At 53.3% G+C, this 24503-nt stretch overlaps 1 protein-coding gene across 3 annotated transcripts in view; it reads right to left on the bottom strand.

The window, feature by feature from the left end:
* GRK5 (G protein-coupled receptor kinase 5) overlaps window positions 1–24503 on the bottom strand; it is a 209929-nt gene that overhangs the window by 26525 nt on the left and 158901 nt on the right. For all 3 annotated transcript variants that reach the window (XM_042908659.1, XM_042908661.1, XM_042908660.1), the window contains one exon: window positions 941–1041. In XM_042908659.1, coding sequence (XP_042764593.1) covers window positions 941–1041 — 101 coding nt within the window. The remainder of the gene's footprint in view (window positions 1–940; window positions 1042–24503) is intronic.

The raw sequence follows: 24503 nt of genomic DNA, 5'->3' as shown, positions 1-24503 counted from the left end.
GCCAACTCCAAGAGGGCAGCAACCACGTTTGTTTCTGCTTATGGGGGGTCTGTCCCTGGCACCTACCAGGGCTGGGTCCCCAGCTGGCCCTCCCCAAATGTCCATTCTCATGATGGTGCTCCCGGCTCTTCCCACAGTGCACAGGGGCACTGGTTTTCCTGCCTGGCTGTAAGCTTCCTGAAAGCTGGGACTGGGTTCTTGCTCACCATGGTATCCCCTGTGCTAGGCGTCAGACACACAGCAGATGCCTGGTTGTCTGTGGTACAAAGGGTGACCAAGGGCGCACAGCAAGTCCCCAGACTCATCCAGAGGTGATGAGGCTCCAGATTTTGGTGCACATACTGGCTTATACGGAAGGGTACACATGTGGACACATGAACGTGTGTGTGCCTAGTGGCTCAGGCCTTCATAGTATGTGTGTGAGGGACCAGTGGGGACTTCATTGGTGCCTGGCCAACAGCACATGCACCGATTTGTCTGCTATTGCATCAGGATCGCTGTATGGCCTGCAGACAAGGTGATGGGGTGACTGAGAAGGCGGCCTGTAGCCCCCCTTCCTGCAGCAGCACCACCCAGCTCTGGTTGGTGGCAGCAGTGGGGGTTGGGGGCCGGGAAGGACTTCCAAACCACCCAGACGGGGTCAAGTTTTTACACATTCCTCTGTCTCAACAGCCTGGAGACCACTTGCTTTCAACACCCTTTGAGGCAGATGTTTTCTTTGGACTTGGAACTTTGGTATCTTTTCCCTTCATAAGAAGTATACAAACAGCTGGGTGGCTTGGCTGGGGCCCCCGGGCACTGAAGCCCTGCCCTGGTGCCCAGCACGCCAGGTGTGGGGGAGAGGCAGCCTCTGTCGGTGGCGGGGGGGGGAGGCTGTGTGGCTGCCCAGAGGAGGCTGAAGGGCCCCGATGCTCGGTCTGGGGAGGGAGCGAGCACTTACTGTGCACAGGCAGAAAAGACTTCCTTGCAGGGCCTCTGTAGGAGCCTCTCCTCCGTCTGGGAGACCAGGTCCTGGCCAACTTGGGCTATGAAGACTGGGGACTGGAGGAAGAGAAGAGCGGGGTGTCAGTGAGGGGCAGGAGCGGAGCGCCACCTGGCCCTGGGCCACGTGCAGCGTGGTCACTTGGCTCCTCTGCAGAACACGGATAATGATGTCCCTGTGTCCCGGGCTTGTGGTCAGACTCAAACGAGGTGTGTGAGAGCTCGTGGTTACGGGGCTGTGCAACGAGGCCTGGCTGGTCGGGGAGCCCCCTGTGACCTTGCTGATGACCCCTGCCCGTGCTGGGCCTGTCTGCTCAGCAGGCAAGGGGAACACCTGCCCAGCCCTCAGGGCCTCTGTGACAGGGTCTGGAATGGCAGAAGGGCCAGCAAAAGGACAGCGCCAGGGGAAGGGTGCTCGGCGGGCACAGCTACAACTAACAGACGGGGGTTCGGATCCCAGATCTGCCACTTGTAGCTGTGGGACCTTGGTCTGGACTCAGCCCCCTGTTATCGGGAAGATTATCAGGAATAAGAGTGTCTCCCCAAGAGAATCAGTGAAACCTCTGGGTCCGGCATGTGGCCCAGATGTGACACCTGGTGGAGAATTTGCAATAAACATCACTGCCGTCATTTCCTTCTCCTTCCAGGTGAAGCTGTGTGTGGCCTCAGCGTTTCAGCTTGAAAGGACAGTTCTGAGAGTTTCTGCACCCAAGAGCAGCGGTCAGCTCTGGGAAGGTGCTGGGCCCACCAGAAGGCGGCCTCACCTTCCCTCTTCCCGCGACCATTCACCCTCCATCAGCTGTTCGTGCACCAGCTGGGCCACAAGCTGGGTTTTTAACAAATGGCAGGGATATTTGAGAAAATTGCCAGGAGTGGGCTCAGACAGAGGGGAGGTAAATACATCTTTCTCCCCCAAAGATGCTGAAATTGGAAAGGCCTGCTTTCTCCTTTCAGCTACTGAAATGCGACTATGGAGCTGATTTCCCTGCTAAGCCCACTGGGCAGTGTCTGTGTGTGTGTGTGTGGGGGTCCGTGTGAGGGGCGCTGGCAGTAAGGGGTCCTGATGAATGAAATCAGTGGCTCATTTTCTATTCATCAAGCCTCTGAAAGCCCACATTCCTGAGTTCCTTCTTCTCTTCTAGGTCCTGCCCCCTCTGGAGGAGGGCCCCTATATGGGGGAGCCTTAGATGTTGGGGGGGGGTGGCCGCAGTGATGGCAAATGCCGTGGGCGCACCCAATTACACCACACAGCAGGCTTGTTTGCCATCACCAGTCCTGGGTGGTTGTGGTTCTCTCCCACCTTGCCTCCCCTTCTGTCCCTGGCCATACCTCCCTCCCCAGCTAAAAATGTTGATAAGTGGAACTGCAGAAAAGCAGCCTGTAGTGTATTGGCTTCTGATGCTCGTTTTGCGGAAATGATGCTCGATGTTGCACAAGGAGCCCAAGACAGAGAAATGGGAGCCCCACACACCGGTCCACCCTCTGCCATTGGCCATTTTGTGCCTCTGTCTCCTCCTCTGTTACAGGAAAGGGCTGCTGCAGAGATGCTCTGTGGGTCTTTCAAGATTCAGGAATTGATAGTTGGGGGGGGGGGAGAGGAGGGCTGCATCTAAGACTCGGGGAACTTTCTTGGGAATGCTGGCAGCTGAATCTCTTGGGGATCAGTAACTCTGGGCTACTCAGAGCAATCTACTCTGAGCTACTCTGGGCTAACTCAGAGCAATCGGATCCTAAAACAAAACCCAGAGGCCACAGGCAAATTTGCTTCAAGAGAGCTGATGGCTGGGCAGCCTTGGTTTGAAGGGCCCGGCGCAGGGCTGGTGTCCCCACTACATCACGTGAAACAAGGTATTGTGCCAGGATGCGACTCGAATCTGGGAGGAGTCGGAGATGCTGGGCGGGATGGTCATGGGGGGAAACCACCATTTCCTGGATCTCAGAAGAGGCACCTGAGTTGCCCACCTGCATGCAGTCCACTCTGCCCCTGTCTTGTCACCAGACTCCGCCCAGGGAGGATCCACCCTCACCAGCAGTGGCTGAAGCTGGTGTCGGGCACATTATGAGGGTGTTAAAAGGGGAAGCCAGGGTAGCCCTCGACTATAAATCGCTTTTTCTCCAGTAAAGACAGAAAACACAGAAATCAGGCAATACCCTAACGGGGAAGTTCTCTCTGGGCATCTGTGGTGATGTATATAAAAGGGGCTGATTGAACTCAATGGCTCTCAAACTTTTTTTTTCTTTTTTACTAGCAAACGTCGTTTTTCCTCTTCCACATGAAATTTATCTACAGATCCAGTATTTAAAATCAGTGGAAATAACTTAACGGGTAGCCCTGGTTTGCCTCCACTGAAAGCCAACTCTGGTCGGGCACTGTGAGAAATACCTTTATGCATTATTTCATCTAATCTCTGTTAAGACTCTGTGAGGTAAATACTATTATAATGCTCATCTCACAGATGAGCAAGCTGAGGTTCAGAAAGCTTAAGTCACTTGCCCAAGGTCACCCAGCCAATAAGTGGCAGACAGGCGATCTGAACACAGGTTGGGTGGGTGGGTCTACAGCGAGTGTGGTTGAAGGTGGGGGATGTCTGGGCCCCCTGTGCTCCTCCCACTCACTCCCCCGTCTCCCAGGAGTCCCTCAGCCCTCAGGATGAGCAGGGCACTGTGCAGCCCTCCAGCAGAGGCAGGAAGAACTGAAATGGAGGATGATACGGCTCAGGGCAACGAGTTCCTGGGCTCAGAGAAGGAGATCATTAAGGGGCGAGGTCATCAAGGAAAGGCTTCATGGAAGACAGGGTCAGAGACCAAGCAGAGTTTGGGCTCAGACCTCCCACTCCTCATGGATCTTTCCACATGCCTGGATGACCGCACTCTGCTTCCTTCCTAAGCAGATGGGAGGGGCCGTGCAGGGTCTAGGGGTGACCCAGCTGTGTGTGTGAAGTCACACTACTCTCTCTCTCTCTGGGGACGCTGCCCACGGCCAAAGCCCCAATAGGAGTTAATGAGTAGGTTTAACGACCATGGGTTTAAACTCAGTCTCTGGCTCAACATGAAGAGATTAAGTGATTCCCACCAACCCTCCTTTCAAGTGACTCCAGGGACTAACGCCTCTGCCAGTAAGGGAATCAGAAGCTGTTGGCCAGTTTAAGCTGGGAGCCGAAACCCAAACCCACCAGGAGAGTGACACCTAGGGGACATTTCAGTGGGACATTTGCAACCTGCATCAGTAGAATCGGAGGGTATCGGTCCTTCCCCTCCAGGTCAGAGAAGTCAGTTTCCAAGGGAGACACATTAGGAAGGCTCTCCCCAGTCCACAGGCAAGGTCTAACACACCCCATAAGACAAAGCGCCCCCAGGCACCCAGAGCAACCACAGCCCAATCCGCCCCCTGTGGCTTGAAGACAGAATTCCACAGTTTCAGATCTCATTCCAGGAGGCTAATCCCTTCTGGTCCCAGGAGGCTTTGAGGGGGGCCAGGGAAGGGAGGGGTGAATCCTTCAGGCCAGGCGGGCTCTGGACAGGAATGTCACCCTCACCGCGAGAAGGCTCAGGGATGCAGGGGGACTATGGCTAGCAGTGTGGCCCTTTCTAGCAGGAACTGTCCCTCTGGGATGAAGCAGAGGTCAGGGCGGGGAGAAGGGTGGGAGCCATCCTCCTCCATATCAAAGGTGTCCCCCTAATTTCTAATCAAACAGAAAAGGCCCTATGGTCCTTAGATATTTGCAGGGCGGAAAGCGGCCAGGAGAGCAGGTCTAATGGAGGTCTCTGCTAAAAGGTCCCCTGGGGCCAGTAGTACTTTGAAGTGACGCTTTATTTCTTTGGTCACCAGATGGTCTCCTCAAGTAGCTCCAGCCAGCAAGCCTTGATTTGTAACACAGCAGTGTGAATCTAGGCATCAAGTTTCCTGTGAAAGGTGTGGAATTAGCTCTTGGTGGTACATCTTCGGAGGACAGGAAGAAGGAATTAGGGACAGGGTTTCTCTGCTGGAGGCCCTGTCATGAATGCCTGGCCTCCTGATGGTCTGGGGCACTGAAGCTAACCAGCTGGCCAACTGCCATGTGATCGTATGCCCAGCCCTGCCAGAAAGCCCACTCTGATGAGTCAGGATGACCCCCAGCTGCTCTTAAGGAGTGCTCCATGGCCAACTCCTAGGACAGCTTAAAACAGCAAGACATGCCTTGGGGACATGGCTATGCTTGCCAGGGGCTGCTCTCCATCCCCCCCCCCCCCCCCCCCCCCCCCCCCCCCCCCCCGCCCCACAACTGACAAGAAAGAACTCAGCTTCCTTGAGGAACTGTAAGCTGCACGGGGCACCTGTCCTGCCCCTGAAATCACAACCAGAGCAAGAGAATCTGTACTGTGCTCCCCTCGTTGGCTAAGGCTCCTCCCCACTGTTTTCCCCCAAAGCTGCTGGCGAAGAGAGGGGGCATTAAACCTTGGGTGTGCTTTATCCACTCTCCGTGACTCTGTGCCTCTGGATAAGAGCCCCCCTCGCCCCCAGGGGAAAGAACCTGCTCCACCTCCTTTGGAGTGAGAAATTGACCTTGAATCTATCTCCGGTACCAGAGGAACTTGGGCCCCTCTTGGCTGGGGACCAGCTGCCAGCACCGCAGCTGGCCGGACAGACTCGGCACGTGTGTGCTGGGCGGTAACTGCCCCTCCGAATCCCTCAGAATATCTGCTCCCTCTTACCTCCTGCCCTGGTGGCCCAGACTCACTCTCTGCCATTCCCAATGCTTACGCCACGGGTTCTGGGGATACGGGCAGCTCCTGCCGTCCACGCTAATCAGAACCCACCTTCTCAAGCAGCAAGAGGTGGAGGCCGCATGGGTGTTTTTCTGGGCACCACAGCAGAGTGAGCAGAGCCCCTCCTGCCGCTTTGAACACGGAGAGGGAAGACCCTTGAAGGGGGTGAATGGGGCCAGTGGGCTTCGCACCATCACTGTCCCGTGGGTCCCTCTCCTCCCCTTTGTTCCCACCCTGGTTGAGTGCTCTGTGCCGTCACGCTGCCTCTACTGTTGCCCGTGACCCTAAATTCTGACAGGTGGCCCAAGCTAGACTCCTCTTACCCTCTGCTCCATCCAGAGTAGCCTCTGCAACACTGAGGCACAGTATTGACGACCAGTAATGAATCAATGCCCCGGAGGCCTCAGGGTTTCTAAAGAGAAGGTTGTAAGGGGAAGGATGGAGGGGGTGGGGGTGGGGGTGGAAGAGCTGAGGACTTGGCCTGAAGCTGCATTTGTAGACCCCACCCCCCACCCCCGCTCCACACTTGGTTTGGGTGACTTCCGGCTAACAAAATACCGGCGGGAAGTCAAGAACTACCCCAGGGCCACTGGGCGCTGCGATTGCTCAGGGGTCCACCCTCCCAGGTCATAACTGCAGCTTCCTAAGGGCCTTCTGTGCGACACCCGAGGCAGGACAATCCGGGCGTTTCGGGGACTGAGGCAGGGCTAGAGAGGGACAGATGGTGGTGGGGAACGCAGGGGCCTGGCCTCGGCAGGAAGCCACCCCAGGGTGCTTTACTCAGTACTAGGTGCAGGAAGCAGCCGCTGATCACCCACCGCACCCAAGGCTCTGCCTCCTGGGGGGCGCCAACACCCATCTCAGTGACTTCACAGAGAGGTGCTGAAGTCTCAGGGCAGCCCAACCCCAGCTCTGCTTCCACAGCCAGGTCCTTCCGCCTCGGCCCGCCCAGGAGTCCGCCCACACGGTGGCGCCACGGAGCCCCTCGCTGCGCGCTTCCCTGCGCACTCACCCCGCGGGGGGCCCAGCCTCCCCGGCCTCCGAAGAGGGAGGCCAGATGGCACACCTGAAATAATTACCCAGTGATTCATCTCAGACCTGAGGCGTGCAGCCCTTGCCGGAACGGTTGAGGGGGAAAATGAGAAATCGGCCCGGGAGGGAGCCCCGGGGAGGGAAGGCGAGAGCTGGACCTTGAGGGAGAGGCCGGATTTACGCAGGTGGAGGAGGCTGGCACGGCACGGACAAGGGCCAGGAGGCCGCAGAAAGCAGGGAGGGGGCGCGCCGGGTGAGGAGAACTCATCTAGAAGATGTTAAAAAAGCAGGAAGAGCTGACGCTGATGGCACACTGCCGTCTCCGCGAGGCTGTTTCTCGCGGACTGCTGAATCGTTAGCCCGAGGGTGGCATCCTGAGGGCCCTGCCATCGGCTGCCCCAGCGGCTGCACCTGCTCCCCCTGGGCACTGCTGTCTCCCCCTGCATCGTGACAACTGGCAACACGAAGGGATGTCATTTCCCGCATGAGTGAGGAACTCCGCGTGTCTGAAAACCTTGTTCCTGAAGCATCCCCCAGCTTCAAAGTCTCTTGTGTAAAGACGTGAGAAAGGGGATCAGTTGTATGTGGCTGGTGTCTCTGGAGGCAGCCAGGGATGGAGGCATGGTTGGGCTGTGAAAAGCCCTTCAGAACTACCTCCCCTACCTCCTTAGTAGTTGCCAATAATCCTGAAGTGCCCCTGGGGTCACCCTCAGAGCCTTCTAGAAACACATGCCCTGCATTGTTCACAGATTCAGGACCCAAGGTGGAACAGGAGGAAGTGATCACAGAGGGCTTTCCTGGAAAGACCTGTCAGAGTCTAGCTGGTTCAAGCCTCTCATAGCATAGATGTGTTAACAAGACAAGGGACCAAGAAGGAAGGAGACCCCTCCAAGGTCATACTGTGGCCCATGGCACAGCCAGCAGTAACACCTGGAGGTCCTCTATGGCAGATCTGAGCAGACTGAGTGGATCTGAGCTGCACTGGCTCTAAACCAGGTGTCCCGAGCCAGCTCTAGGGGAAGGGCATAGCTTTGGTCTCGTTGGACCCACTGAGATCCAGCTTGTCCCTCACCTCACAGAGGGGACATGCACATACAGCAGTGCCAGCCCTGGTATCTCTCTCACCCACCCCTCCTCTCCATCCCCCACCTCACTGCCCTGCATTCAAGAATTCTCTTCTCGCACCTGCTACCGCCTGCTCCAGCATTGACACAATGGTCCCCAAGGGAGTTTTTCCATACCACACAGGAGAGATGGTCTCCACCCCACAGGACAGAGCCCACTGCCTTCTTGGTCCTGAACCCAAACGCCCTTCTTGACCTGCTTCCCCTTCCTGCCTTTGGCTCATGGATGCTCACCCCATATGCATCGCTTCCTGGGCAAGCTCTCGCTTTCTAACTGCTGGACCTTTGCTCATTCCCTTGGAAGAAGCCCTTCCTGCCCCATCAGGACATGTCCAAATTCCACCCAGTCTTCAGGACCCACTTCCAATACAACCTCATCCAAGTTGATTTTCTGAGCAGGAGAGATCTTCCACCCAATCCCAGCTCCCAGTAAGAAGTGTCACCATCATCACCACTGCTATTTCCCGAGCACCTACTATATGTTAAGTCCTAGAAGCTTTACGTGGGGTTATCGTTCTAAATTCCCTCAAGGTAGGTTTTAATTATTACAATCTCCATTTTGCAGATGCATAAATAGGCTCAGAGAAGTGAAATAACTCGTCCAAGGTCACACAGCTAGCATGGGAGCAAAGACAGGATTCAAAGCCAGGTAATCCGGTCAAAGAGCCTTATTCCTAAACACCACCGTGTCCTCCAAGAATGCCATTGTGAGAAGGATGTGACTTTGGTCTTAGAGGTCCATGGGGGCTAGATAATGAGATAAATGGACTCTGCATGTTTGGGTAAACACTATTTGTACAGTGTTGTTCGTACCACACAGACATGTGCTCGTGTGTGTGTGTGTGTGTGCACACACGCGCGCATGCACACACACACACACACACACACACACAGGCTAATAGCCAACATATGCTTCGCTTCAACATATGAAAACATCCCACCGAGGAGCTCCGTGCTCATTAGCCGTGGTTGCATCAGTGAACAAAAGGTCAGCCCAGGAGACTGTCCGCTCTATCTCCAGACACAAGCACTTAGGGCTTAATGATGTGTATATTTTCATATGTGGGCAGCTGACATTCCCCATGTAAACTATTTGCAATTTCCCAGTGTGGACAGGCTCCGCTTTCAGGAAAAGCTGAGTAGGAAAGGGCATCTGGAGGGCCCCCTGCCTTCCAGAAAGGGCTGCTGAGAGGTCTGCCTGTCTGGCCCATTCCAGGGTGCAGACAGCTGTTTCTTGGGGGGCGACCCCCATTTCCCATTTCTCCTCCAGGAAGGGAACAGGGGAAGGGTGCGCCCACAGCCGTACCCTGGCCACCCCTTGACCTTCCCGAGGGGATCTGCGTCAGCCTCGGGAAGCCCTGCGCACGGAGCTGCCAGGGCCTGGCTGTGGGCGGGGGCAGGGGTAGGAGCCAGGCCTCCAGCAGGGCCAGGGCCAGAGGCGGTGTGGGTGCCTGCAAGGGGGGCCGGCCTGATAGCTACGGCCCCTCGGTGTGAGTTTTCCCACAGATTTATACTTCTGTTACTCCCCAGAACAATGCCATTTGGTGGGGCTTGTTGTTCCAGGGTTGTAGACATGGAAACCGAGCCACAGACAGCTCTTTGAAGGGCAGGGAAGTTGGTCATTCCTGTCTTACCAGAATCAGAATACTAGATGGGCATCTAGTACCCCCTACATGCTCCTAGACGGAACAGTTGGCAAAAGGTGGGCCTGAGACTCAAATCCAGGCCTGGCTGCCTCCAAAACCTGTTTATCTCTCTGCTCTGCTCTGCTGAAATGAACTGATGATGGCACACAATAGTACTCAATGTATCTGTTGAATAAATGTGTGTGCTTACATTCACATTTATAGCAGGGAAGAGGGAAGCAGAGAGCAACGCTGTCTTGTCCATCAGAAGTACCCTCATGAGGGGCGCCTGGGTGGCTCAGTCGGTTAAGCATCAGACTTCGGACCCAGGTCATGATCTCACGGCTCGTGACTTCAAGCCCCTGTGCTGATAGCTCAGAGCCTGGAGCCTGCTTTGGATTCTGTGCCTCCCTCTCTCTCTACTCCTCCCCTGCTCGTGCTCTGTCTCTTTCTCTCTCTCAAAGGTAAATAAACATTAAAAAAAATTTCTTTTTTAATTAAAAAAAAGAAAAGAAGAAGTAGTAATACCCTTATGAGGTCATCTGGTCTACCCTGCCTTTGCGACAACCAGGCCGGAGTTCTTCGAGATGTTCTTAGTTACAACTGGTTGGGAGCGCCTGCCTCGGGCAGAAACTGTGGGCTGGAGGCTTGGGGGAGAACCGGGAGCTGCCCTCGGGGGCAGATCCCGGTGCCCGGGTCCCTCGGCCCAAGCACAGCTGTGTCTCCCTCCGGTTTCATTTCATCATATCCCCACCCTCCCCATAAATTCCTCCTTTGTTTGAGCGACTGGGAGTTAGGCATCTGCCGCTTGCCGCCAATAACGCGGACGAGTTCACGACGCGTAAAATGAGGCGGTAGGGCAGGGAGGACCCCGCAAACACGACCCGAGCCACCAGACCTTTCCTCTCTCCTTGCGTTTCCTTCCCCGTCACCTCTCAAGTCGGCTGCTTCTAAACTCTGCGAACTCAGCCCAGCCCCCCTGACTCCAGGGATGGGAACCAGGACTGGCAGGAGGCGGGTGGAGCAGGGCTCCTTTTAACCCCAAATCCTGGCTTGAAATGAAACCTGCTTGTACAATCTTGACCAAGAAGACAAAGGAGGGAGTTTCCTGAACGGCAGCCTTGGACAGAGAGTTTCCTCACTCGAGGGTGGATGTGAGGTCCGGCTGGCAGGAAGAAAAAGCACCACTATCCCACCTTTTTAATCAAAACCTTCAGTGCCATGTGCAAAAGCCACTGTCGAGCAGTTCCTCCCTCTGACCACGGCCGGGAAGCAGACACAATCCGCGAGCCCCAAATGAGAATAGAACCGAAGGACAAAGTCAGGGTTTTGTTTTCTTGGCCACCGGGGGGAAGAAATAAATCAGCCCAGACAAATGCTCGGGAGCAAAGCGCCGTGGGGCTGTGGCTCCCTCCACTCAAGGCTTGATGTCTGGACCCTCCGGCTCTCAGCTGAACCGTCCCCAATGCCTCCCCGAGGGTCCACGTGGTCAGCCTGATTGGTGGGCTTTAAGGCCCGAGCACCGTGCCAGATGTAGCCCCACTGGGCAGAGACACAGGCTGGACAGGCAGCCGGTGGCCAGAGGTCCCGGGGGTAGAAGCCAAAAAACGACAAGTCCCATTGTGCCCCTTTTGAGTTCTAAGGGAGCTCACCGCTTCCCTTCAGGGTGGGCACAGTCTCCAGTCAGAAGCGATTCCCTGAAGCAGAGAAAGCTTAAGCTGTGGAGCCCTTTGCTTGCTGTCCTGGGAGCCACCGAGAGCTCTAGGTGGGAGGGAAGCGTTTCTGCACAGGCACTGAGATACTCACTTCACTCACTTTGGGTAAACTGAGATCTCGGATAAAAAGGGCCCGAGTCTCCGAGGCTCCAGTCATTTGTTGTGATTTCTTTTCTCATTCTCAGGAAATGCTTTTGCACCTCATCTTCTCTTCCTTTTTGGAATGAGGACCGTCTCCAAGTTATTTCAGCTTCAGTCCCCACAACACCTGGATCTTCCCTCATCTCCAATGGACAGCACTTTGTCTCACAGGGGCCTTCTCTGGAGACACACCCAGGAGTCCACCTTCTGTCTGCTACCAAGTCTTCAGGAGACCGATCTTCACCTTTGTCTTTCCATGGTGAACAGCCAAAGACCCAGAGTCTGAGGAGCTCACGGGGCTCCCTGGAGCTTCTCGTGGAAAGGGGAGAAGGTTCAGAAGGCAATACCCTGACATTGTTGAGAAGTAGCCTGGCATCCTCTGTAAGGCCCAAGATCCCATTATGATGCAGATACACGGGACCACCCTGGCCATCTCCTTCATTCTTTGAGTAACAGTCTCTTTATTTATTTATTAAAAAAATTTTTTTAATGTTTTTATTTATTTTTGAGACAGAGAGAGGCACAGCATGAGCAGGGGAGGGGCAGAGAGAGGGGGAGACACAGAATACGAAGCAGGCTCCAGGCTCCAAGCTGTCGGCACAGAGCCCGACGCGGGGCTCGAACTCACGGAGCGTGAGTGTGACCTGAGCTGAAGTCAGACACTCAACAGACTGAGCCACCCAGGCGCCCCCGAGGAACAGTCTCTTGTACCACTTTGGAGGTGAGTCTGGAGATAGCTGGTTACCCCACCAGGCCAGGAGGACACTGCAAGGGATGGGAGCTGTCTTTGGAAGCAGAGCTGAGGAGGTGCTTGTGAACAGTCAGAAGCAAGGAGCTCCCCACCTCTCCTGCTGGAGTCTGAGCTGCATTAGTCCGTCAGCCACATAGGTTCCCTGAGTGTCTGTTCTGAGCTCAGGTCATGAGTTGCATCCCAAGGACCTCATAGACCAACTTACTCGGCCAATGGCAGGAAGCAGTTCAAGACTGCTGGGGACTAAGGATGGCTAAGAGACTAAGAGCGTGGTGCAGCCTCTCAGCCCCCAGGAGAAGAGCTCAGAGAGGCAGTATCATCAGGATACAAGTGGCTTCAAGGCTGATCACCGGTGAGGTCTGACTAAGTCCCCGAGGATGCAGGGGGCTTGGTTAAGCAATGAGGAGGAGGACCTTTCCTGCTTTTAGATCCTGGCATTTGCACACTGAAGTATTGTGAGAAGCCCAGCGCTCTAGAAGAATCCATTCTTGGGCACCTGGGTGGCTCAGTCAGTTAAGCATCTGACTCTTGACTTTGGCTCAGGTCATGATCTCATGGTTTGTGGGATCGAGCTCTGCATCAGGCTCTGCACTGAGAGTATGAAGCCTGCTTAGAATTCTCTTTCCCTCTCTCTCTCTCTGCCCCTCCCCACCTCGGGCTCGCATGTGCTCTCTCTCTCTCTCTCTCTCTCTCTCTCTCTCTCTCTCAAAAATAAAAAAAGCTTAAAAACAAAATCAATTCTTGTCCTGTGGCAAAAATTTCTGGACGAATTTAAGATGGCAGCATTGTCTTTGAGGACCCCAAACAGCAGACTCACAGAGGTCACCAACTGAGTGAAGGGCGGTGAGGCCTGGAAGTGCTCTGAGCAAGCCTGCTGCCTCTGAACGGGCTTCCCACCCTTTCGGACAGTGCCCCTGCTGACCTGGACGCCCCAAGTCACAAGGTGTCACGTCTCCTGGGTCAGCAAAGTGGAGAAACACAGCCCTTGAGAAATGGCCACAACCCTTCAAAAACGGAAAAGCAGACTGGGGCTTAAAGGGGCTTGACCCGTATTTCCTTTGCTGTTCAAGTGGCTTTGCAGAAATCGGGAGGAAGGATTTTTAGGGGTCACGGAGAGAGAGAGAGACAGGACATTTTTAAACATCAGCAGAATTTAGCCAGGGGCCCCGAGAGCTGGGCAATTTTAATGAGAAAGAGGAAAATACATGAGTGACCCTGACCCAGGCCTTGACTCTTTACGTCAAAAGCAAGAGACGATAATTAACAGAATGAAACGTGTCTGGACGTGGAGTGAGGGGCCAGCCGGGCTCTGTCAATTTGATAATCCCCGGTCATGACCTGTGGGCGCAAAGCATTGGATGGGGGAGGATGTGCTGTTTACCCGCAGGCCGCACACACTGGCTGTCGGGACCCAGAGAAGCGTGACTTTTCCTGGCGAGTTGTTTGAATCCAGCCCCCTGTCCTCTGGGTCAGTGCAGCCGCATGCAGGTAACTCATGAGTGGTGCTCTGGTCCGAAGGGGCTGGCGTGCAGGACGCTCAGGGCAGGGAGTGTCCTTCATTCCTTGTGCGTGAGAGGCGCGGGCACAGCAAGCCAACTTTCCATCTTCCGAAACACCCTCCCGTTCCCCGGCTTCCAAACCGGCTTCAGTCTGAAGTTGTGTTGGAAATATCTTGGCCTTGGAAGGTATTTCTCCAGTGAAGATTTCATTCCGTGGGGCTTGGGAGTGAAGGAGGGGCAGGAATTTCCAAAGATCCAGGGAATTTAACCGAAACCCCCCACCCCCTACCCCCCATGATGTCATTTCTCTGCCCAAGGCCCAGGGACGGGGAGGGGCCCGTCAGGCTACACAGTCAGCGGAGAACAGGCAGCACAGAGCCCAGCATCGCTGCCCACCCAGGGCAGATCTGGGGAGGTGGGGGAGGGCGGGTGTCCTCAGGAACCCTAAGGCCGACTGCTCTGTCTCCAGCCACTCTAAAGACAGGAATGCCGGGCAGGAAATACTATACACACACTCAGGAATGGGGATCGGAGGCAGAGCTGGCTCCATCGGCATCAAAGGAGCATCCAATTTTCTGACCTGGAGGGTCACGAGAAAGGAAAGGGACCCAGACAGGCATGCTGTGAGGAGCCCGGGCTGGCATGTTTGCCTCCAGGATGTCAGAAGGAGCTGAAAAGAAGTCAGGTTGCGGGCAAAGAGAATTTGTTTTCCAGGAAAGGTTAGGGGAGAAAGATAAGTATGTCTCTTTGAAGGACAAATGCACAGTCGTTAAAAGGGCTGTGCGGGGAGACTCGGACAAGAGACAGTGCTAATGACCCGGGGCAGAGTGAAAGCCAAGCCTCAGGTTCAGGGCCAGCAGCTGGATAAGGGCCAGGAAAGAGCAGCCAGCACGTACAGCCTACAGATGGCAGCACCCTGGTATTCCCAGACCTGCTCATTCCTGCAGCACCTGGGACACTGATTTGGGGCGAAGTCTGTCTCTGGTTAACTTTTTTTTTTTTTAAACGTTTATTTATTTTTGAGACAGAGAGAGACAGAGCATGAACAGGGGAGGGGCAGAGAGAGAGGGAGACACAGAATCTGAAACAGGCTTCAGGCTCTGAGCGGTCAGCACAGAGCCCAACGCGGGGCTCGAACTCACAGACCGTGAGATCATGACCTGAGCCGAAGTCGGACGCTTAACTGACCGAGCCACCCAGGCGCCCCTATCTCTGGTTAACTTTTGAGAAGACAGCACCGTGGAGGAGAAAGATCACAGGCTCTGAATCAGATAGACTGGGCTTATATCTCAGCTTCACTTTTTTTGTTGTTGATCTTTTTCTTTTATTATAAAATATATGTAACATAAAAATGGCCATTTCCACCATTTTTAAAGAGTACAGCTCAGTGGTGATAATTATATTTATAATGACAACCATCACCCGCCATCTTTTTCCAAAATTTTCTCATCACCCCGTTATGCAGTAACACCCTATCTCTCCCTCCCATGGGCCCCCGGTAAATTCTAATCTATTTCTGTCTCGACAGATTTGCCTATATTGACATTTCACATAAGTGCGATTATACAATGTGTGGCCTTTTATGTCTGGCTTCCTTCACTTTGCATTATGTCTTTAAGGTTCACCCACGTGGTAGCCTAAGTCAGGACTTTGTTCCTATTTATGGCTGAATAATACTCCACTGGGTGGACAGACCATGTTCTGTTTATCCATTCATCTGTTGACGGGCACTGGGTCCTTTCCACCTTCTGGAGACTGAATAGTGCTGCTATATATATATATACCTGCATACAGGTACCTGTTGGAGTCCCTGTGTTCAACTCTCCCAGCCTGCCCTCTCAATAGCGAGAGACCTCTGCCCAACACAGAAGGGTCAAGTGCATCCAGGCCGCGGGACTGCCATGAAGATGGGACGAGAGAGAGGTACAGAGCATATAGCATACAGTCGGTACTAAATTAACCTTACTTGTTCACATAGCCCCCCCACCCCTGTCTTAGAATCCACTCTTAGAAAAGAGTTAACGATTCCCCCTTCAAGTGTCTCCATTTAAAAACACGGATGATTACATGGTGGAACTTCCGGCACCAGCAGCTTCTCTGCTTGGCTTGGATGCAGCAAAGGTCTCCGTATTTAGACACAGAAGAATAAGAGCCTCGGGGGAATTCAGGCCCAGCTGCAGGCCAATGACAGTAGGAACTGGAAAATGAAGTCAGTTCCTTCTGGTGTCTTCTCACCAAGCTTCCAGCGTAGGGTTGGGGAAAGCCTGGCAAGGAACATTCCAGTCTCCTCTTCCAAGCCATGTGACACTTATGGGGGAAGGGTGCAGCCCCTCTTTGGGCCTCAGTCCCCTCACGTAGGGAATGAGAAGTTGGGCTTAGTTCTGGTCTTAAAGCTGGGTTCCACCAAGCCAGTAGTGTTCTTTATTTTCTTTTAAGTTTACTCATTTTGAGAGAGAGAGAGAGAGAGAGAGAGAGAGAGAGAGAGAGAGAATGAGTGGGGGAGGAACAGAGACAGAGGGAGAGAGAGAATCCCAAGCAGGTTCCATGCTGTTAGTGCAGAGCCCAACGCAGGGCTCGATCCCATGAACCACAAGACCGTGACCTGAGCTGAAGTCAAGAGTCGGACACTCAACCACTGAGCCACCCAGGTGCCCCCTGACCCCGAAGTGTTCTTTAAAAGATAGGGGATGGGGATGGAGGCAAAAGGGAGTCCAGCCCCCAGGCTGCTCAACTGCAGCTGGTCTGTGTCTTTTTTTATTTATTTATTTATTTTTTTAAACGTTTATTTATTTTTGGGACAGAGAGAGACAGAGCATGAATGGGGGAGGGGCAGAGAGAGAGGGAGACACAGAATCAGAAGCAGGCTCCAGGCACTGAGCCATCAGCCCAGAGCCCGACACAGGGCTCGAACTCACGAACCGCGAGATCGTGACCTGAGCCGAAGTCGGATGCTCAACCGACTGAGCCACCCAGGTGCCCCTGGTCTGTGTCTTTACATACTATGAATCTTTAGCTAAAGCTATTTGCAAGGCCATGGATTAGGTGGCCTATGAGATTCCCCTGGATGCCATGGCCCACCCCGGGAGGTATCCTCTGTCCCCTCAGTGTAAACTAGAGGAATGATCCTGCAGGATGGGCTCTCAGCAACTCTCCCAACGTACCAGCATTTCTGAGGCTCAGGCCTCCATTCAAGAAGGTGGCTTAAGCAGCAGGGGGCCCTTCATCGGGAGTGGTGCTGTGGTAGGCACTGGGGTGAATTTCAAATGAGCCCTCATAGGCCCTGCTGTTCTCCAAACAGCACCCTAGCTCCCTGGTGAGTGCTTCTGGGTCATTAACAAACTTTCAATCAAGAAGAGACTTAAGCAGAGCCCAAGAGCCAGATTAGGTCATCGTAAGAGAGCAGGATGGGTAGGGTCAAGAGCACAGACTCTGAAGTCTCAGCTTCCCCCATCCCCGAGACCTTCAGAGAGTTACTCAACCTCTCTGTGTCTTCATCTCTTCACCTTTGACATGGAGACAGTAATCCATGGGGGTAGATGTGAGGATTAAGTGAGTTCTTTAAAGCCCTTGGACTCCTGTCTGGCACAGAGTGAGAGCCGTCCCTAGATGTACAGGGATGTGGAGTTGGATGGCCAACCTCCTCACTCTACTGATGGAAACTGAGGCCCAGGGAGAGGAGGCATCTGGCTGTGAGGGGAGTGAGAAGAGGGCAGAATTTGGAGCTCAGGCCCGGGTTCAATTCCCCACTCTGCTCAAGCTTGGTGTTCTTGGGCAATTACTCAACCCCTCTGAGCTCTCATTTCTCCTCCTTTCAGCTGGCTGTTATGAGGACTGAGTACAACAGGGACACGGAGTTCCAGGCATGCAGTAGTTGCTCAATAGATGCTAGATCCCTTCTGTCTTGCCCCTGATAGCTAGTAAGCACAATTCGTTTTGAATTCCGCTCTCTGCTGTTCCCAAAACTGGAAGAGGAAGAGACCCAGCCTCCACTTCCCCACTGCTGGAGAAAACTCCAGAAGTTGCTCTCTTGAGTTTCCTTTTCAGTCCTCTTCTGGGAGTCTTTTTGCAGTGCTGTGGCAAAAAGCGGGAAAAGCCAGGGTGCATGGCCCAGCTGCCCCTCCAGCCCAGCCAGCTGCCCAGCCGCATGCTGCTCAGGAGGGGCTCAAGCGAAGGCAGACTCCGAGCTCCCTGGGTTCATTGACAACAGGATAGAGATGCTGTTCCAGGTGCTGGGAGACAGATGAGGGCCAAGCAGTCTAGCAGAGATGAAATGCTGGGTCCGGGGCTAGTGTCTGGAAGCCCAAACCCCATGAAGGATGGGGCAGGCACATGGAAGGGAGGGATTTGCCCAAGCCCCCCATATCCCATGCCTTGGGTTATTACCCTGGTGACCAAGGCTTGGTTAGATGGTTAGGCAGACTCCAAGCCAGGTCCCCCCCAGACCACAGACTGCAGGAAGGGAGATGGGGAATGAGCCTGTCTCCCAGTCCAGTGCTCCTTGCTCTAGATCATGCTTTCCCTAACAACAGGCCAGCATTTATAAAATGCATCACAGCTGGGAAACTGACAGTTAGCCAGCCCAGCATTTTCCGAAGATGATGAGATGGTCTTAGGAGGTGCAGGGACACAATAATCTGAATCGCTCTCGGTGAACAAGGTATTCCCTTTTCAATTCTCCTTTGAGCCTCCTGTCATCAAGAAGAAAGTCTCGGTGTGATACCACCATCTTGCTAACACCTCTCCCATACTCACTAATCTCCCTTTCAAACAAAGAGAAAGGTGGCCTTAGGCTCAGAGCCTTTGGCAGGCACAAGAGGATCCAGCTAGGATTTAATGCCACTTTCCCAGTTGTCTTTCTGTACGACAAACAAATACTGGTTTTCCAGGCATGTTCCTGAATACAAGTTTCTTCTGAAACTTTATTTTTTAAAAGATTTTATTTTTAAGTAATCTCTACACCCAACGTGGGGCCCGAACTTACAACCTCAAGATCAAGAGTTGCATGCTCCACCGATTGACCCGGTCAGGTGCCCTGAAACTCATTTATTTTAAATTAAACAGAAAGACATGAGTTAACTTAAAAGAAAAAAAAAAAACTATAAACAAGTGTAAGGTTGGTATGCAGATTCAGCAAAATCTGTGAAGGCACAGCAACAATGAAGGATGGGGGGGTGGCGCCTGGGTGGCTCAGTCAGTTAAGTGTCCAACTTTAGCTCAGGTCATGATCTCACGGTTCATGAGTTCAAGCCCCACATCAGGCTCTGTGCTGACAGCTCAGAGCCTGGAGTCTGCTTCAGATTCTATGTCTCCCTCTCTCTCTCTGACCCTCCCTTGCTCTCTCTCTCTCTCTCTCTCTCTCAAAAAATAAATAATAAGGGTGCCTGGGTGGTTCAGTGAGTTAAGCGCCAGACTTCGGCTCAGGTCATGACCTCACAGTTTGTGGGTTTGAGTCCCACATCAGGCTCTGTGCGACAGCTCAGAGCCTTGGAGCCTTGGAGCCTGAGCTGTCGCACAGAGCCTGGAGCCTGCTTCAGATTCTGTGTCTCCTTCTCTCTCTGCCCCTCCCCCGCTCATGTTCTGTCTCTGTCTCTCTCTCAAAAATAAACATTAAAAAATTTCTGAATAAATAAATAAATAATAAACGTTAAAAAAATTTTTTTTAGAAAGGAATGAAAGATGCCCATGATACTCAGACGGGGAGACTGAGGCTCCAAGGATGTAGGGCTGGAAGGGGCAGAACTGGGGCTCTGTGTGCTCTTCAGGGCAAGGACTGAAGCCACCGACTGCCTTCCTCAAAGGCCGAGGAGCTGTCCCCACCAAGAAGCTAGCCAGCCTGGGCTAGCTGACTGCTGATCTGCTTCCCGGGTCGGGAAGGGGGAGGCGCCAGTGAAGTGAGCAGGGGACAAGGGGCCAGAGAAAGAGGAACTCGGAATAATTATTATTTCCTTTCATTCAAGCTCTCTACTTTTTAAAAGGTGGATGTTTTCCGGAGAGCCACACCAGCACTAGGAATAGATTTCTTTTGTGCAAAAACTCAGGCTGATGGGTAACTTCCCCTTAACGAGAACAAACTTCCCTGCTTTACCCTATCATTGTTTATAGAAGCAAAGAGGCATGTGTCTATGTGGGGCCCAGAGAACAATATCCTGCCGGCAGACCTCCGGCAAGAAGTGCCCTCTAGAAGCTGCCCGCCCTGGGCGTTCCCAGCATCCCACAGAGGCTGCCAAGCCGGTTCATGCCAGAAGGCTGACCCAACCTACCAGTGCACCTTGGTGTCCAGGCCCTTTCAGCAGAACCCACCACCAGGTCTGAGCTACCCCTTTTGCTACCTAGCAAACCCACATCAAAACTGGGTGCCATCTGCCAGGCCTCAGTGACTGGGCTGGCACAGCTCAAAGACGGAGGCCCAGCACAACTGCTTACGAGCCCAGTTAAAATGAATCATGGCGAGACGTCCTACAAACAACATGGCTGACGCGGGACACTCGGGGACTCGCCTGAAGCCCTGCCCCCACAATTCTAAACCAGCCTCTTCCTTTCCCCGACCTTGGCTGCCTGACCTGTAAAATGGGTACACTAATACCCAGCTTGGAGCGTTGCTATAGAAGGAGCCAAGAGCAGGTGTGTAAGGTGGCATTGCAGTGTTGGACACAGACAGCCTAAGAAATATAGAGGGACTTTTTGAATATTCGTGAAGGACCATGCCTGGCCCTGCTTTTCCCAACTGGCAATGGGGCTTTGGTTCTCCAGGGGAAGCCAGATTCGTGCGCCTAACGTGCACTATGATTTATTTGTCCCCATATGCACCCTGTTCCCCAAAACCCCGAGGCCTTCTGACAAGGATAGATAAGACAAAGTGGAAGCAAGTCATTTAAAAACAAGTAACAAAACTGAATCTGAATTTTATCAAAATTAAAACCCGTTGCGCTTCAGAGGACACTATCACAAAAGTAAAAGGACCACTCACAGGATGGGAGAAAATATTTGCAAGTCACATATCTGATAAACGACTCGTATGCAGAGCATACAAAGAAGCCTTAGGATTCAACTTTAAGAAGATCATCAACCTAATTTAAAGATGAACAAAGGGTCTGAATAGACAGTTCTCCCAAGAAGATCCACAAATGGCCGATAAGCACATGAAACAGCGTTCGGCATCGTCAGTCATCAGGAAAATGCAAATCAAAACCACCACGAGATACCATTTCACACCCTCTACGATGAATAATATTAAAAAGAGGGAAAATGGCAAGTGCTGGTGAGGATGCAGAGAAACGGGAACCCTCATGCACAGCGGGGGGGAAATGCAAAATGGTGCAGCCCCTTCCAGAGTATTCTCGACAGTTCCTCACATGACTAAGCACCGAGTTACCCTGTGACCCGCTACTCCACTCCTAAGTATCTCTCCAAGGGGGATGAAAACACATGTCCAGGAAGAAACCTGTACACAAATGTTCACAGCAATGTTTTTCGTTATAGCCCCAAAGTGTAAACAAACCAAGTGTCCATTCATTGGTGACAAGATAAAAACAATGGGGTCTATCCATACAGTGGGATACTATCCAGCCATGAAAAAGGATGAAGTACTTAAATATGTTACAACGCGGGTACACCCTGAAACATTATACTAAGTAGAAGAAGATACAAAAGGCACGCGCTCTATGACTCCATTTATATGAAATGTCCAGAATAGGCAAGTCCACAGAGACAGGAAGTAGGTTAGTTTTTGCCAGGGGCTGGGAGGAAAGGGAGACAGGGGGTGACTGCTAATGAGTAGAGTTTCTATTGGGGGTGATAAAATGTCCTGGATGCAAATAGTGGTGATAGTGGTACAACTCTGTGAATATTTTAAACCACTGAACTGCACACTTTAAAAGGATAACTTTTCTGGTATGTGAATTATATCTCCGTAAAGCCAATATTTTAAAGTCTGTAGTGATGGATGCTTTCGTGATCACATATTATTATTTATTACTATAATTAAAACTACTTCCTGGTCCACCCCAGCTCAGAGCAAGCCTGCCCCTCCCCCCACCACTCCGAACACCTATATCACCTCTGGTCTGCAGGTACCTGGAAGATGAGCCGCCTGGATCTCTACAGAGCTCAGCACACACATCTGATCTGCCCCGGGGGCCAGCTTCTCCAAGCTGACATACCTTTGACTATTTCTAGGACATGCCATGTTCGTGGCTGTCTCACCAGCATCAGAGACTAGCCTGCCACAGAGACAATGTTTTCAGTTTAGGGGTTTGGGGGGTGAGAAGGCAGGCAGAAAGACATATTCCGTATGCTCCCCCAAATCTTTCAACCTCCCTTGCTGGCCAGGGGAGCTTTAACAAGGCAGTTCATGCTTGAGTGCTTCCTTCACTCATCTCCTCCCCTTTGGCAGTGACCATGAGACAACACCTTCAAGATGGTGGGGCCACAAAAGCAGCCAGGACCCCTGGTCTTCAACCCAGGAGAGCTGAAGACCCAGTCGGATTGTGCCTAAGAAAGAAAGGATCTCTGTTGTGCGAAGGCCCTGAGATTTGGGGGTTGTTTCTTGTAGCGGCTAGTATTAATCATCCTGACGAACGTATCGCCTTCTAACGAGCCTGGCCTCTCTGGCCAGCCTCTGTGGCCGGGGGCCCTCCAGACCCCTCCTTGGCCTCGCTCAACCCCACAGCTGGAGTTCATGTCTGAGTGATTTCCTCATTCAACAGCCTCGTACTGAAAGCACAGAGAGGAGGGGGAAAGTCAGACGCTAGCCCCCACTGAGCGAGTGTCTAACACGGACCAGCCCCTGGGCTGTGTACTTGCTGGCATTTGGGACCCTCGCCACCACCCCACCCACTTGACAGCTGGAAGCCTAGTAACTGTCCCAAGGCCACGCAGCTGAAAGAGGCCAAGTCTGCCCTCCGACCCAGGTCGACCTGGTTCCAGAAGGTCTTCTTGCAGCTCTCTGCCGCCTTTGTGTTAGACCCCGCTTTCGGTGCACTCCAAAGCCCACCCAGGGCTGGTGTCTCCAACAGCCCCCAGCGCAAAGCTGGCCATGTCTGGCCAACCGATGCAAGATCTGGGCAGTATCCAAGGAGTGGGCTTGCCTCTCAGGAAGGAAGCCTTCAAGCCAGGGTTTGAAGGGCGTCATCACACAGGGAGTGAGAATTCAGCTCCAGGCATAAATTCTGACTTAGAACGAGAGGGATTTTCCAGCCAGACTCCTAGCAAACACACCATGTCAGACGCCGGGGAACAAAAACCAGCCAAGCGGCAGCTCCCCAAGAAAAGACACAAGGGACACGAGGTGAGGGGCTCGCGGAAGGAAGCTTCCCAGGGCCCTCTCGCTGTCTCATTCAAAGCAGCTCACAATGATTGCAAGCCGTGAGTCCAGCACTGGCAGGTGTGGGGGACACCCACAAAGAACAGATGCCACCATCTCTGCCCAGTGAGCAGCAATGACCTTCGTCCCATGTCCTGTGTCTTTCCTGGGGGCGCTGCACCCACTCAGTGACTCAGGATGAAAACCAGGAGTCACCTGGGTCTCCTGCCCTTCCCCTTCACACCCCACACCTGGCCGCCCCCAAGAACTCCTTCCTGCTAACATTTCCCAAGACCCTCGTGCTGTCATGTCCCAGCGTGGGTCACAGTCACTCCCGTGGCACCTGCATCAGCTCCCTAGTCTTCTGCCTCCAGTCCCCCCACCAATCCCCTGTTCTCCATGTGGTCAGAGGAAACAGCCTCAACCGCAAACAGCTCCCACTGCCTCCAGGATGCTGTCAATCTCCTCAGCATGGTTTGCCAGGCCCTGCTGCCCAGGGGATCTCCATCCCCCTACCTTCTACTCCCGCTACACCCTTGCCCACGTCTATACCAGGGTTTCTCAACCTCAACGCCACTGACATTTGGGGTCAGAAAATACTTTGTTATGGGGCTGTCCTGTGCATCGTAGGACGCTCAACAGGACCCCTGGCCCCTACCTGTTAGATGCCAGGAGCACCTCCCCCCAGTTGTGCCAATCAAAAATATCTCCAGTCTCTGCCAACTGTCCCCTGGGGGGCAAAACATTCCCAGGTGATGCTCTATACCTTTGCCCATGAAACGCCCTTCTTTCCTTTCATTCATACCTGGTCTCTTCCTCCTCATCACCTTAAAATTTGATTCAGCTGCCTCACCTCCCAGAAGCCTCCCTGGCTTGTCCAGGGTGGTCTAGGGGCAGCTTCTCAGGATCCTCCTCCCCTCTTCCCTTTTCCCTTTGCACAGTTCCGCCACTGTTCCCGTCACATTGCCGCTGACGGACCCGTTGATGTGTGTCACCCTCTGCAGGGCGGGCTCCTCAGAACCCCTGCACCGGGGCACAGAAGCACCGACCTCATGTACTTGCATGAGTACACAGCGCGGCGTGCTTGGTGACCGCCCAAGTAGGTGTGATGGCATCTGACCAGTGGCAAGGGGCTGTGTGCAGCCAAGGCATCAGGCTGAGGAACAGGGAAGGGAGAAAAACAGAGTAAGGGTCTAGGTGAAGGGCCTTGTGGGGAACGGCCTGAATAGGGACAATGAGATGTGGTCGTCAAGAAGAGACTGGGCCAAAGCCCAGTGTGGGGCCTGAGGGAGGGGTATCAGGAGAAAGCATTTTGAAGCAGAAGGAAACCAGGTCATGAAGCCCCTTGGATGTGTTCTGTAGCCACAGATGTATCCAGCAGGGTGTAAAATTTGGGCGGCGGGAGGGTGGAAGGTTTTATGGTCAAATAAGTTTGGGAAATGCTTTGTCTGCGGTTAAACAGGTTTCTTTATTGCAGGACTTCTTAGGGCCTTTGAGATGCTCACGTGCCAGGTGAATTTTCACAAGGGCACATGCAGCAGATAGTGTTGCCCACACGTAGTTGCCCACAGAGCTTCTCAGATGATCA

This window comes from Panthera leo, chromosome D2, assembly GCF_018350215.1.
Source record: "Panthera leo isolate Ple1 chromosome D2, P.leo_Ple1_pat1.1, whole genome shotgun sequence".
In the NCBI taxonomy this organism is placed as follows: Eukaryota; Metazoa; Chordata; class Mammalia; order Carnivora; family Felidae; genus Panthera; species Panthera leo.
The sequence above is the reverse complement of the archived record's forward strand: the minus strand, read 5'-3'. Positions and strand labels throughout refer to the sequence as shown.